The 13730-nt window shown below is 47.9% G+C and overlaps 1 protein-coding gene across 2 annotated transcripts; it reads left to right on the top strand.

Moving 5' to 3' along the window:
* Window positions 1-3281: 3281 nt before the first annotated feature.
* Window positions 3282-13618, top strand: TMEM220 (transmembrane protein 220). 2 transcript variants are annotated; one of them, XM_060647278.2, is made up of 6 exons: window positions 3282-3413; window positions 3889-3918; window positions 6306-6366; window positions 8403-8526; window positions 9833-9892; window positions 12211-13618. In XM_060647278.2, exons 1-6 carry the CDS (start codon window positions 3321-3323, stop codon window positions 12344-12346), a joined length of 504 nt encoding a protein of 167 aa, XP_060503261.1. In that variant the 5' UTR covers window positions 3282-3320; the 3' UTR covers window positions 12347-13618. The 2 variants fall into 2 exon arrangements, with proteins under 2 accessions (XP_060503261.1, XP_078293869.1); XM_078437743.1 differs by having other exon boundaries at window positions 6306-6518; window positions 12211-12390.
* The last annotated feature ends 112 nt before the right edge of the window (window positions 13619-13730 follow it).

Here is a 13730-nt window from a genome sequence, read left to right as displayed (position 1 = left end):
ATGTCTACACAGTGACCTTGAAGGTCCCAGACAATAGCGAAAGTTATAAAACTCCACGGTGGCTTTATGGCACACCATAGTTTACAAGGCACTTTCCACACTAGTCTCTCCTTTGCCATATACTCCTGTTTGGTCGGCAGGTAGTATAATCACTCCCTGCATGAGTTTGCCGGGGCTTCCGTAACAATGTAGCCCAGACTGCGGGGCTTCAACAACAGACATCCGTTTTCTAGGATTCTGGAGGCCGGAAGTCCAAGGTGAAGGTGCAGGCAGGGCTGGTTTCTTCCAAGGCCTCCCTCTTTGGCTCCTAGATGGCTGTCGTCTTTCTTCGTTGTGTCTTCACGTGATCTTCCCTCTGTGTGTGTTGTGTTTGTGTGTCCCCATCTCCTCTTCTTAGAAGGACACCAGTCATGGGGGCGCCTGGGTGGCTCAGTCGGTTGAGCATCCGTCTCGATTTTGGCTCAGGTCATGATCTTGTGGTTGGCGAGATGGAGCCCCGTGTGGGGCTCTGTGCTGGCAGCATGGAGCCTGCTTGGGATTCTCTCTTTCCCTCTCTCTCTGCCCCTCCCCTGCTCTCTCTCTCTAAATAAATACGTAAACATTAAAAAAGAAAAGGACACCAGTCCTATTGGATCAGGGCCCACCCTAGTGATCTCATTTTAACTTAATTACCTCTTTTCAGATCCTATCTCCTGTGAAAGGTGAAATGAAATGGAGTCGCTTACGTCAAGCAGTTTTATAAGGGAGCCAGGGGACTATTAGGGAGGTGGTCCTCGAGTACATCCTCATTGGGTAGAACTTCTGAACTGGGCCAAACCACAAATGTTCCAGGGACTGTGCACGAACACCTGTAGTTGCCACAGGAATGGACTTCTGCTTGGTGGCATCCTTGGTGACCAATGATGTCCAGCCACCACTGGTTCTGCCACTAACACCAATCAAAACTATTTGTGAACAACATACACAAACATTCCCTTGTGTCTTCAGAAACCTGACTTGTGTTCCTCATGGGACACAATTTGGGCTGCTACCCGAATCTGTGCCCCCCCCCCCAAAATGCAATTCTGGGACCCCCAAATAAATGCTTTCGTTTTATTTCAGTTCTGCCTCTTTTCTCGGTCGACTCTTCAAACACGGCCACATTCTGAAGTACTGGGTGTTAGGACTTTGATATATGAACTTGGCCGGGGGTGCAATTCAGCCTAAAACACTACCCTCTCCTTTATTAGTTTTTTTAGAAAAATTACAAAATAATTAATGTTTATTTATTTTTGACAGAGGGAGAGTGAGAGAGAGAGGGCATGAGCTGGGGAGGGGCAGACACAGATTCCGAAGCAGGCTCCAGGCTTCGTGCTGACAGCAGAGAGCCCAATGTAGGGCTTGAACTCACAATCTGTGAGATCATGACCTGAGCCGAAGTCAGACGCTCAACCAACTGGGCCACTCAGGGGCCCCTTTTTTTCAGATAAGGAATAGAACAGTGAGGGTGGTCAGGACTTGCTCTCGGGTTCCAGGGCTGATTGGGCAGTGGAACTCACTAAGAAGCCACATTCTCTGACTGGCCTTTATCCCCAACATGCAGCCATTGTTTCTATGTGTGCCTGTCTGTCCCCCCACCCCACCCCGTCCCAGCCCACAGACTCCCTACTCCAAGAACACACTGCAAATCCACCCGCAGGGTCCAGGCCCTAAGCACGGGGCCGGGCACCCAGCAGGAATGACACTGAGTTAAAGAAACTCCTACAGCATTTTAGGAGATTGAGCTAAAAGAAGGCCAGGAGCACGTGCTCCTGATTTGAAGTGATAAAGATGCCTTAGAACAGCAAAAATGATGAGGCCTATGGATGTGTAAATGAGCCTGGGGAAGACTAATCAGAGGGTAAATTACACAACAACAACAAAAAAAAGGACTGTAAAACAAGCAAGGGGAGGACAGCGAATATTTCGGTGTCTTTAGTTCATAAGAAATTCATGAGCAATGCGCAGGGAAATTTTGTTGGTTTTGGGGGTGGGAAAGAATTGTAAATATGTAGAATATGTAAATACCTTTTATAATAAAAGCCCATGAAGATAAACGAGGCTGTCTGCAGAAAAGCTGTGAGCTGTGTAAGATGCTAACAGAACTGTCATCACTAAGAAATTACCATAATGCTTACAGGGCACTCAAAGTTCCTAGAGCTTTGGAAAGAAATGCATAAATACTAATCAGAAAATGCACACAGACAGAGGCCTCTTTCTCTCTCCGCCTCTCACTCTGCGTTCTCTTCTTTCCTCTAATGTGAGGAAGGTAGCTTTGGGGAACAGGCAGGGTGGTTGGACCTACAGGGTTCAAACATGACCTTCCACCACCCAGGAGCAGCACTGACTCCAGCTACTTCCGTTTTGACCTCAAACGTTCTAACTGATGAAGTTCTGCTTTCCAGCTCATCCCTTAACTCGGGCAACAGACCCTGCGGGCAAAGAGTCCCCAGATGGGGATCGAACCACCCCCTCAAACCATAAGGACCTTCCTGAGCCAGCAAGACCCTGCATGAGACCCCAACACAGGGTTCCACCTGACCTGCACTGCCACCTGCTGGCACACACCGACCCTCGCCCTACATTTTCCTTCCGTAAGCCTAGAAGTTTTTCTGGCACTTCGGAGACAGCGTTTGAGACGCTGGTCCGCTGTCTTGCCGGTGTTGGCCTCACTGAAACAAATTCCTTTCTTGTTTCGCCACCAGTGGTCGCCCTGCCTTTGGATTTTGTCAGCGGCGAGTGACCGAATCTGGTCTGTGTGGGGGCCCCGGAGCCGTGTGCCATCTTGGGCAAATCATCCAGTCGTTCTGAGACTCGCTTTCCCCATCTGTGAAATGGGGACACAGCACCTTCCTTGGCCACGCCTTCGGGAGAATCTAAAGAGGGGGGTAGTAAGGCTAAAGTAGTGCCACATCCTTACCCAGCGAGCGGCCGCCAGCGGCCACTCGACACCTGGGGGGGGTGTTTGGGGAAAGAAACCGGCGCAGGACAAAGTGGGTTTCAGGGGAAGCCCACCCACCGCTGCCCTGTTGCAAGCCCCGCCCCAACCCCGCTGCCCCGCCCCCAGCCTCTGTCCGGGACGCCCCACCTCTAGGCCCCGACACCACATCCTCACCACGCCCCGAAGCCCCGCCCCCGGCCTGCCCCGCACCGCCCCTAAGCCTTCACGCCTGGCTCCGTCCCCGACGCCCCGCCCCCACCTCCGCACCACCCCCGCCCCGACGCCCCGACGCCCCGCCCCGCCCCGCCCCTGAAGCCCGACGCCCCGCCCCCGGCCCGCCCAGACCCTTGGCCCCGAGCGGATGGCGCCTGCAGCGGGACGCTGGGCCCCCGGCCTGTGGCGGGCCTGCAACGGGCTCATGGCCGCCTTCTTCGCGCTGGCGGCCTTGGTGCAGGTCAGCGCCCCGGCTCCCGGCGGCGGGCGGGTTCCCGGCACGCGGTGTGGACTGACGGGGCCGCAGGGTCGGGGGTCACGCCCCGGAGCCCCCGCCCCTGTCCCAGCGGAAAGCCAGGCGCGTTCCCGTGACCGCCCGCCCGCGTCCCGGAGCGGGGACCCAGCGCGGTTGAGGGCCCGGGAGAACCGTCTGGGGCGCGGGTACCCCTCAGGTCTGCCTTGGGACCCCCGATAAGGGCTTTCCTTACTCCTCAGACGGGGGCGCCCACAACACCGGTACTGTGTGCGCAGCGTGTGCGGCCCCCTTGCGGCGCTCGGCCAGAAGCCCCTGCGACCCCGCCCTCCGCTAGACTCTGTCCCCGCCGCCTGGCGCCGCGCCTGGCACCGAACAGGACTGGGACGCATCGAGGAGCAGACCAGATACGGGAGTGGGGCACGGGCCGTGCCTGCTAATGCCAGACGTCCTGTCTTTCCAGGTGAACGATCCAGATGCAGAACTGTGGATGGTGAGTAAAAGCTGCTTCCTGCGTCCCAAAGAACCGTGGAGCCGTGCACGAAACACACAGGCTTGTTACCCATTTTGTCGCCCCTCCCGGCTCCATGTGCGGAAAAACTCAGAAATAAATTCTTTGTAAGCTCTTTTTCCTAAAGTGTCAGAGGGGAAGGGATCAGGGTAGTAATGTGTATGGGGGAGAGAACAAAGAATTTTCCAGACACAGGGGTCCTTAGGGCAGTATTCCCTTTGCATAAAAATGGGCCAACTGAGGACACTTTTCTGAAGACACAGAGTCGACCTCCCAAGGTCAACTGAACCATTCCCCCCGTGAGTTTTGACCAGAAAATGGCAGGCTTAGGGTCTGTGGTTCCTCTAATTCAGTGAGTTATATTTATAAAGAGTAATCCGAGCCCATAAAATCTACAGGATACATCTAACCAATGCTCTGGCTGAACTGTTCGGAGGAGGGAGAGGACCGTCCACACGTTTCCTGAAATGTCTGAATCTTGCCCAGTTTCTTTCAAAACGGATACGCAAGACTGCAGTATCGCCAGCCAACATGACTTTTGGCCTTGGAAGAATATTAGCAACAAATGGAAGTGTTTGGATTTGTAATGTGAAATCCCAGCCAGTCTTTTTAGTGCAGTGGAACTCCTTCTGATAGTGCTTATTGTCCAGATTCACATGCTCTCGCATCAAATCAAACTGCCTCTTCCTCAGCACGCGGGGCCATGTCCTGGGTTCCAAATATTACTTCCCTGCAGGCGACTCTCCAACACCCAGCTTAATGGTGAATTTGCAAAAGACTGCTAGATCTTTCCACCTGTATATCACACTGGCTCCTCAAACACCCCGAGGTCCTGCCCAGCATCTTTCCCTACAAAGCCCCCTCCTCCTCCTGACTCACCCATTTCTATCAACAGCTGAATCATCCTCCGGGTCATCCTTGCTCCAAACCACATCTCAGTCCCTTACTACCACCTTTGAGAGCCTTTCAGAAAACAAAACGAAGAACAAAGCAATCCAACAGCGCCCCGTGTAGGTCCGACCGCTTATCTGTACAGTCTCTGTATGTCACCTCTCACTTCACGCTTAGATGACATAACACCAACAGACAGCATGTCCCCGCAGACAGCCCTCCTTGCCAGGTTAGCCCTCCATCACCCCACGTGGACTCCTGTAATAGCTTCCCAATTCTTGGAGCTGCCTCTGATCTCTTCCGCTTCCCACGTATCGCTTCCTGCTTCAGAAACTTCCCTCGCTCCCCAAGATCCCTGAGTTACAACTCCCCAGGCTGGCACTCAACGCCCACCGCAGGATGGCTCCAACCCACCTTCCCAGCCTGGTCTTGGAAGCCCGATCCACCTGTAAAACTTACTGTGCCTTGCCCCTGGGATTTCTGTGTTTCATGCTCAAGCTTCAAAGTCTATCTCAAATGCTACGTCACTCAAATCTCTCTCCCTCTTTCCCATAGGTTCTAACCGTCCTTCCTTCAAACCTTTAACACTAACCCATTCTGCTTTACATTTAAGTTGGTTCAGTACATGCCAGCTCCTGGGAGAACAGGAACCACTTACTCCTTCTTCTTGGTATTCCTCAGGCAACCTAACAGAGCCTTCCTATGGCAGTCCTTCTGTATTGACCGTTGAGTGAAAGAATGAATGGATGGATGCAAACAGGAACCAGTACTACGTCACTGGGCCTTGGGGGCTTGTACCTCACACCTGACTCACTTCCACGTCCCCTACTTCATCTTGTTCACGGAGGACTCCTGTATCAGGATGCATATAGGAGCAGATAACAGAACATCTGCCTAGCATCAGGTTATAAGAGTAGAGTATCTCACTTAACAAGAAGTCCAGAGGGAGCTGCTTAGCGGCCAACAACGTGATCAAAGACCCGGGCTTCCTTTCTTCTCTGCCATCTCCAATGTGTGGGTGATACATTCTCTCATGTTCACAGAATGGCTGCTGCAGCTCCAGACATCATCCCCAGACAAGGGCATCCCAAGTAGGAAGAAGTAAGGCAGAAGCAAAATGATTTTTCCTCCTGTGCTTTCTTCCCTTTTATTGGGGAGGAAATGTTTCCCAGGAAGCCCTTCAGACAGGCTGCTAGTCAGTGTGTGCATACCAACTTGGTTTATGGTCTGGGATCCATCCTGCTCGGTCAGCATCCGGGCATTATTGGTTGTTAAATGCTCTAGGTATCAGCCTTGCCCCTACAAGACTTCTTACTACATTTCATGGCGGGAGCATGATCACCCTAGCTGAAGAGGTTGGGAATATAAATTGGCTTTTTTGGCTTTCATAATGGCAGGTGGGCAAGGGAAAGAGACACTAAGAACAAATGCCATGGGGTGGAAATTACCCACGTAATTTTCTCTCTCTTTGCTAACAGGTGGTGTACATGATCCCTGCTGTGCTGACCTTGCTTGTTGGACTTAACCCCCTTGTCACGGGTACGAACCCTGGATTCTGCAGGGAGATACAGCAAATCAGATTTCTTGTAATAATGACGGACTCCCAGGAGAAACACGGGGCTGTCCAGGTCTTCTCATTTCTGATGATGAGAGGGGCTAATTCTAATCTAGATCACCCACACCATCTGCAGGCAAGTGTCACAAGGACCTGCCATACCAAGACGGTCTTTTACCAACTCGGAACCCAAGATCGCTTATGCCCGTGGGCAACAGTGGTTCTGCGGGTTAGCCCGTGAGAGAAGGGCGTCTTTCTCTCCAGAGAGAAAGGCGCCGATTTCTAAAGCCACCAAGCTGATAGAAAATCAGCAACAAAGTGCTAAGTTGGTATCTCCAGAGTCAGTGGCAACCAGTGTCTATTATATGTTTACTCTTCATCAATTCTTCTTAACTCCGGTACCACTGCCGGGAATCACTTTCTTATTTGAACTCATTCAACCCCTGTGTATATGGGCGGCTACTCTATGTAGAGAAACGGTTTATAACATCCATACAAATGTCTAGGTTTTGCATTAATACGTATCACCCCCCCCCCAACCTCCCTCTGTCCTGTCGTAGTACCTACGACAATTTATTTCATGCTTTTTTATGTTTTCCCCCCACTAGGCTGTATGCCCCTTAAAAGTCGGACCATGTCTAGCCCATCTTTGCCCAAGCCCCGCTGAAATAAGGCCACGAATACGGTTTGGTACTTAATGCTTGTTGAGTGAATGGATGGCTGTAACACAGAGGCTTTATCATACATTTTGTAAACTGCTCCTTGGAATGAAAAAAAATATATATGTATACACACACACACACGTATATACATATATTTTTTTTTCATTTCACATACATATATAAAATCTGCCAGGGTACATATAAAGAAATTCCCTTAAAATATCCGGTCTATGTTGCCCACAAGCTACCTACTTCGATGCGGGCAAAACATAGTCGCTTCGCCTTTTACAGCCCCAAAAACTCAACGAACCTAGAGGCGGACAGTTTTATACCATAAAACCGTGTCTCATAACAAAAAAGAAATTACATTTTACTGTGTTTACTAACATTTTCTTATTAACAGGACTGTTGGTCCTGACGGGTTATTCTTCACTGTCGTGAAAACAGCTCCTTTGCCAGTGAGTCCTCAGAGTTCTCAGGGCCTTAGAATAAAGACCAGTGGCTCCCAGCTGGATGGGGAAAACTCACGTCCCCTAGATGCACACGTTCCTCGTACAGGCGCCGGGAACTCTTGTCCGCATCTTTAAGGTGCAGTGGTTTGGGCTCCATTAGTTGCCGGCAAGGAAAAAGCTGAACTCAAACGGGCTGTGAGCTCGAACGGAGACGTACTGGGGTACGTGACTGAAAGAAACGCAGGGGTGGTGCTCGCTTCAGGCACTGGCTCAGAACTCTCGGCACCTGTCTGTTCCACCATGTGCCGATGGACTTCAGTCCAGGGCCCCTCGTGGTAGCCCGGCAGGTCAAAGTTCACTTCTTCCTGCCCGCTCAGTCCAACAGAAGATAGGATCTGCTTCCCCGATATCTCCACCGACGTCTCAGAATTGAGTTGTCGGCCCTGATTTGTCAGCTGTTCTTCTGGAGCCAAAGCACCACCACTAAAGGGATGAAATGCACTGAATAATCAAGCTAAGGTCCAGTTGTCTGGGACACACGGCCAGGGGGGTGTGGGAAGGGCAGATCCCCAAAGAAAATGAGGGTAGTCATCATAGAAAGGGCACATGTCCACTTAAGCTGATTATTACTGCTTTAACCTCTATGACATTCCCCAAAACAAAACTTAAAGAAACCCCAGCTTTTTTTTTTTTTTTTTTTTAAGTAAGCTCCACTCCCAACGTGGGGCTCGAACTCAGGACCTTGAGATCAAGAGTCACACGCTCCACCCACTGAGCCAGCCAGGCACCACCCCAGCCTTTTCTGAACGCTTTACCTGAAAGACTATGGCAGAGCAGATACAGAGAGGTCATGGTTTCCCTGGGATGTGATTCCATGACTGACAGTGTCAGAATATCTATTTTCAGGCAACATCATTTGGAAGAGTATCTCTGCTATACACACATTCCTGTGCATCGTGTGGGCTGTCGGCTTGGCGGGCCACCTCTGGCTTCATTCACAACAGAACGTCTTACATGAGGAAGAAGGCAGGTGAGCAGTGACTTTTGCTCTTTGGAAGGGGTGGGGTAGAACTGAGAAAGCTCCTGGTCCTCCGCAACCCCTGATCTGCACCACGATGACTCAGCTCCCTCAGCCACACCATCAGGAGCAGGGAAGGTATCACCTCCTTGAGAGGAGCCTGGAGAAGCTGAAGGAACGATGGAGCCAGGATTCACAGCCAGCATTGCGTACCACATCCCGCAATCACTGCTGGAGGCGGTCAGCACATAGGTTAGGCAGTTGACCTTGGCTCCCTTATAATGAACGAGCCAAGGAAGCCGTACAGTTAAGGGTCTGGTCGAACAAGGCGAAAACTCCATCAGCATTCTGGTTTAGTTGTGGTTCTGGCCAAAATCTTACCTATAAGCGTGAGCAGCCACCTCAGAGGTCAGTATTTTAAGTCAACGTCTGTCAGCCTTGCCCTGCTAAGTCTCCTGTCATCTCCTCCCTTTGTCAAGGCCATCTGATCCGAACTTATCACCTCTTCCTTTGCTTCCTCCCACCCTTGACTCCTTGGCCTGTTGCATAGCCCCCTTCCCTTCCTGTCCATCCTACTGCTAACACCAAGAGTTAGAGACCTAGAAGTTACTCGTCCCTGGCAGGGTGCTTCTTTGCCATAGGCCTTAATATCTGGAAAACCAGAAAGCAAATCAGGTTGGGCTGAATCACCTCCACCAACTTCAGGCCCATGAGTTACTTCCGGTAACTTCCGGAGTTACTTCTGGCTTCCGGTGGTACCATGGCCAGCTATGACTGTCTTCTACTCTATGGAAAAGATGCTTTTAAGGCATATTTCTAGAAGCATCTACCCACCCCAAAATCATTAGTTGCCTCATACTACAAATCATTCCTCTCCACTAAGACGTGACCCATGCTCCTGCTGCACGTGCTTAATTATTTATTGATTTGAGCTCATCTTACCTAACATTGATCCCTCTAACACAGTGGTAAAGTGGTGCCTGTATGATCAATCTGGGATCGTTTCCCTGCTTGTACTCTAATCCTCCCCGTGACCTGAAGTGATTTCTGTGTTGTGCTGTTGTTCACTTAGAAGCTGAGGAGCAGTGATGGAGCTCACACCTGCCTCATAAGACGAAACCTGTGTTCATATAAGGCTTTAAATGGTCTGAAAGAAGTAACTGATGACTCATGGCCAGACTTGAAAATATTCTGTAGATGCTACGTATCTTGGGGGAAGGTCATCTAATAGCAGCAGCTGGTGGTCACGGAGAGAAAGGGACGATACACAGGTCATTTGCAGCTACTTCAAATATCTGAAATGTATGCTGTTTTATAGGGAACTGTTTGGTCTGGTGATTATCACAGCATGGATGAGCCTATGTCACAGTTCATCAAAGTAAGTTTTCAACTCGTTAGCTAAAATCAGATGTCTTGAGGACACCCAGGTGTCTCAGTCGGTGGAGGGTCTGACTCTCGATTTCGGCTCAGGTCATGATTTCATGGTTCGTGGGATCAAGCCCCGCATCAGGCTCTGTGCTGACAGTGTGAAGCCTGCTTAGGATTCTCTCTCTCCCTCTTTTCCCCTCCCCCACTCGTGCACCCTCTCTCTCTCTCAAAATAGATTAACTTTAAAAAAATGAACAAGTCACTTCAAAAATATAAACTAGCAAAACTGACACGAGAAGAAATACTCCAGGACAATTCCATAACTATTAAAGAAACTCTAGACCAGATGCCCTAACTGGAGAATTCTACCTAACATTTAAGGAAAAAATAATGTCAGCCTTTAACACACTCCCAGAGAACAGAAAAAGATGAAACACTTTATAATTCATGTTATGAGGACAGAATAACCTTGATGCCAAAACTTAGCAAGAACATTAAAAAAAAAAGAGAGAGAGAAGAAAAGAAATTACCCAGCAGCCTCACTCACAACCACAGATTAGAAAATCCTAAATAAAGCACCAGTAAATAAAATCCTGCAATATGTCACCCAACCACCCTCTTGGGTCCATTCTATGAACACGGTTTGACATTCAAAAACCAACCAGTGTTCTCTATCATGTTAACAGAATAAAAGAATAAATAAGCTCTCTTCTCAATCTATACAGAAAGGATACCTGGTAAAATTCACCGTCCATCCACAAGAGGTCTTAGGAAACAGGTGTAGAAAGGAACTAAAACTGACCAATGGGATCTACACCAAAGCCTGATACTCAGTGGCCAGCAGCTGCAAACTTGCCTTCTGAGATCAGGAAAAGGCGAGGTTAGCCACCATTACGACTTCCGCTCAACACTGTTCAAGCTAGTATCGTAGCCAGTCCGATAAGGCAAGAAAAAAATTAGAGGCACAACGACTAGAAAAGAAAAACGTTCGCTATCCGTGGGTAACGTGATTGTGTACACAAAAAATCAAAAAAAATCTGAAAAGTCATTAGAGTGAGTTTATTAGCATGATTGCTGCCCACTAGGTGAATGTACTCAAATCAACAAGTCACGGAAAATGGTGAAAACAAAGTTAACCATAAATAAGAACATTGAGAAATCAACTCCCTGGGAATAAATCTAGAAAGAGATAGGCAAAAGCTCTACAAATAAATCGACAAAACACTGTGGGAGAGATTAAAGAAGACCTAAGCAAGTGGAGGGATAAACCTGTACTGGGAAAAGGGTAAGACTAATGAAAGAGTAAATCTAGAAACAGGTCCATCCATACACAGGTAGACCCTTGACTCCTGACCGTGTGGCAGTACAGGTGCAGCAAAGAAAGGCAGACTTCTCAGCAAATCCTGCTGGCTCAACGGAATGCCCATGTGGCCAAACTTTCCCTACCTGACTTTCATAAACAGCCGTTCCAGGTGGATTACAGATCTAATGTGAGAAACAAAACAGTGAGCCTTTTAGAGAAGATAACCCCAAATCTCCAAGACCTTGGGGAGGAAAAGTTTTCTTAAACAGGATACAGAAATCATTAGGAAAAGATCGATTGTCACACTACCTAATTAATCAGTGACTTCAGTTCCTCAAAAGACATCATTATAGGAGTGGGAAAAGCTATTTGCAACATATATAAACAACAAAGATGTGCACTAAGAATAAAGAAGTCCTGGGGCGCCTGGGTGGCTCAGTTGGTTAAGCTTCCAACTTCGGCTCAGGTCATGACCTCACGGTTGGTGGTTTTTGTTTTTTTTTTTTTTTTTAATGTTTTTTATTTATTTTTGAGACAGAGAGAGACAGAGCATGAACGGGGGAGGGGCAGAGAGAGAGGGAGACACAGAATCGGAAGCAGGCTCCAGGCTCTGAGCCATCAGCCCAGAGCCCGACGTGGGGCTCGAACTCACGGACCGCGAGATCGTGACCTGAGCTGAAGTCGGATGCTTAACCGACTGAGCCACCCAGGCGCCCCACACGGTTGGTGGTTTTGAGCCCAACCTGGGGCTCTGTGGTGACAGCTCAGCCTGGAGCTTGTTATGTCTCCCTCTCTCTGTCCCTCCACACCTCATGCTCTCTCTCTCAAAAATAAATAAACATTTTATAAAAGGTAAAAAATAAAAAAAAAGAACTCCCACAAATCAATAAGCTATATGCCAATAAAAATTAAGAAAAAGTCCTATAAAAATGTGTTCACCAAATTCAACCTTGATATTTGTTTCCAAAGCAATCCATAAATATTATTGGATTTTTACTGATAATCATTCCTGTGTGTCTTTATAGGAATCCAGTTGGTGGAAGAATTCAGTTGGCTACTGCCATTGTAATCGCTCTCTTCCCATTTCTCTCTTGGGTCTACATATACATAAACAAGGAGATGCGATCCTCCTGGCCAACTCACTGCAAGACAGTACTTTAAATGAAGCCAAGAATCCCATTATTAAAATGAGTATTGTCAATCAATGTTTTATAAACATGCTTGTAACAAGCCAATTTCCTAGGAACTTCAGGTAATCTCAGCTAATATTAGAGGTAATTTAAAAAAAATGCCAAGAACTTTCTGAGGATGTCTACGGTACGGCATAGAGTTGCATGGAACTGGTAAGAGAGGGGTCTGATATTCGATTGGGTCCCCGTAGAGTAGAGAAGGCCACAGAACAAAGTGAAGAGATATAAATTCTGACTCAGCTTACCCCTGTCTATATGACTTGGGCAAATATATACACCTCCTGGCGGATATGTCTTCATCTGTAAAACAGGATTAAAACCAGATCCCCTACTTACTTAATACAGTTGCACGGGATTAAAGTGGATAATATGAGAGCCTCCAAAATTACCAAGTGCTTATAAGGGGCTTACAGGTGATTAAAACAGAAGAAAACAGGGTTTCGGTGGAATGATAGAAACAGAGATTCAAGAGAGGGCTGTGCCCCCGAAATGAACTCATTATACTGGACCCGTGCAGTGCAGTGAGCTCAATGATGCCCAAGGAACGAGCACATCTTGGAAAGAGGGAGTTAGGTAGAATAAAGGAATTTGGGACCAGAAGGAAACGGAATATTCACTACATGGTAAATGAGAAGTATGACCAAAATCGGTATTTTTTTAAATGAATGTCAAAGGTAACCCTGGGGAGAAGACCATCTGGGAGCTGTAGTCTCCAACGTGGCGACTTATGTTACCATAACCGTGGTGCGCACACACACGACGTACGTGGTAACGTGACCGCAGTGCGCACACACACGCGTGACACGGTGACATCACCGCCGTGCATACAAACGTCACGTAACATGCTAACATAACCATAAGATGTAGCACTGAGCACTTGGAATGTGGCTACACTGAGGAAGTAAAATTCTACGTTTTTCACTTTAATTTTATAACATGTCGATTCAGTTATTAGAAAAGTTAGAAATGTGTCTGCAACGCTTGTTTTAAGTGTGTTTGGAACAACATGGTTATGTGAATCTGCTTAATTCCAGTTTTTATATCTAAATATAGATGAAGTATTAACAGTGAAAATGTGGCGTCCCAATGGAGGGGTTGCTTGTATAAAACACACACTGGATTTTAAAGACGTAGTACAAAAGGAATATAAAATATTCTCATATTGATTACATGTTGAAATATTTTAGCCGTATTTGCGTTAATATAAAATATATCATTAAAATTTGTCATCTGTTTCTATTTACCTTTTGAAGCGTGAATGCTTTTATTTTTATTTATTTTTTTTAATTTTTTTTTTAACGTTTATTTATTTTTGAGATAGAGCATGAATGGAGGAGGGTCAGAGAGAGGGAGAC

Source organism: Panthera onca, chromosome E1 (assembly GCF_046562875.1).
Source record: "Panthera onca isolate mPanOnc1 chromosome E1, mPanOnc1 haplotype 2, whole genome shotgun sequence".
Lineage (NCBI taxonomy): Eukaryota > Metazoa > Chordata > Mammalia > Carnivora > Felidae > Panthera > Panthera onca.
The sequence above is the reverse complement of the archived record's forward strand: the minus strand, read 5'-3'. Positions and strand labels throughout refer to the sequence as shown.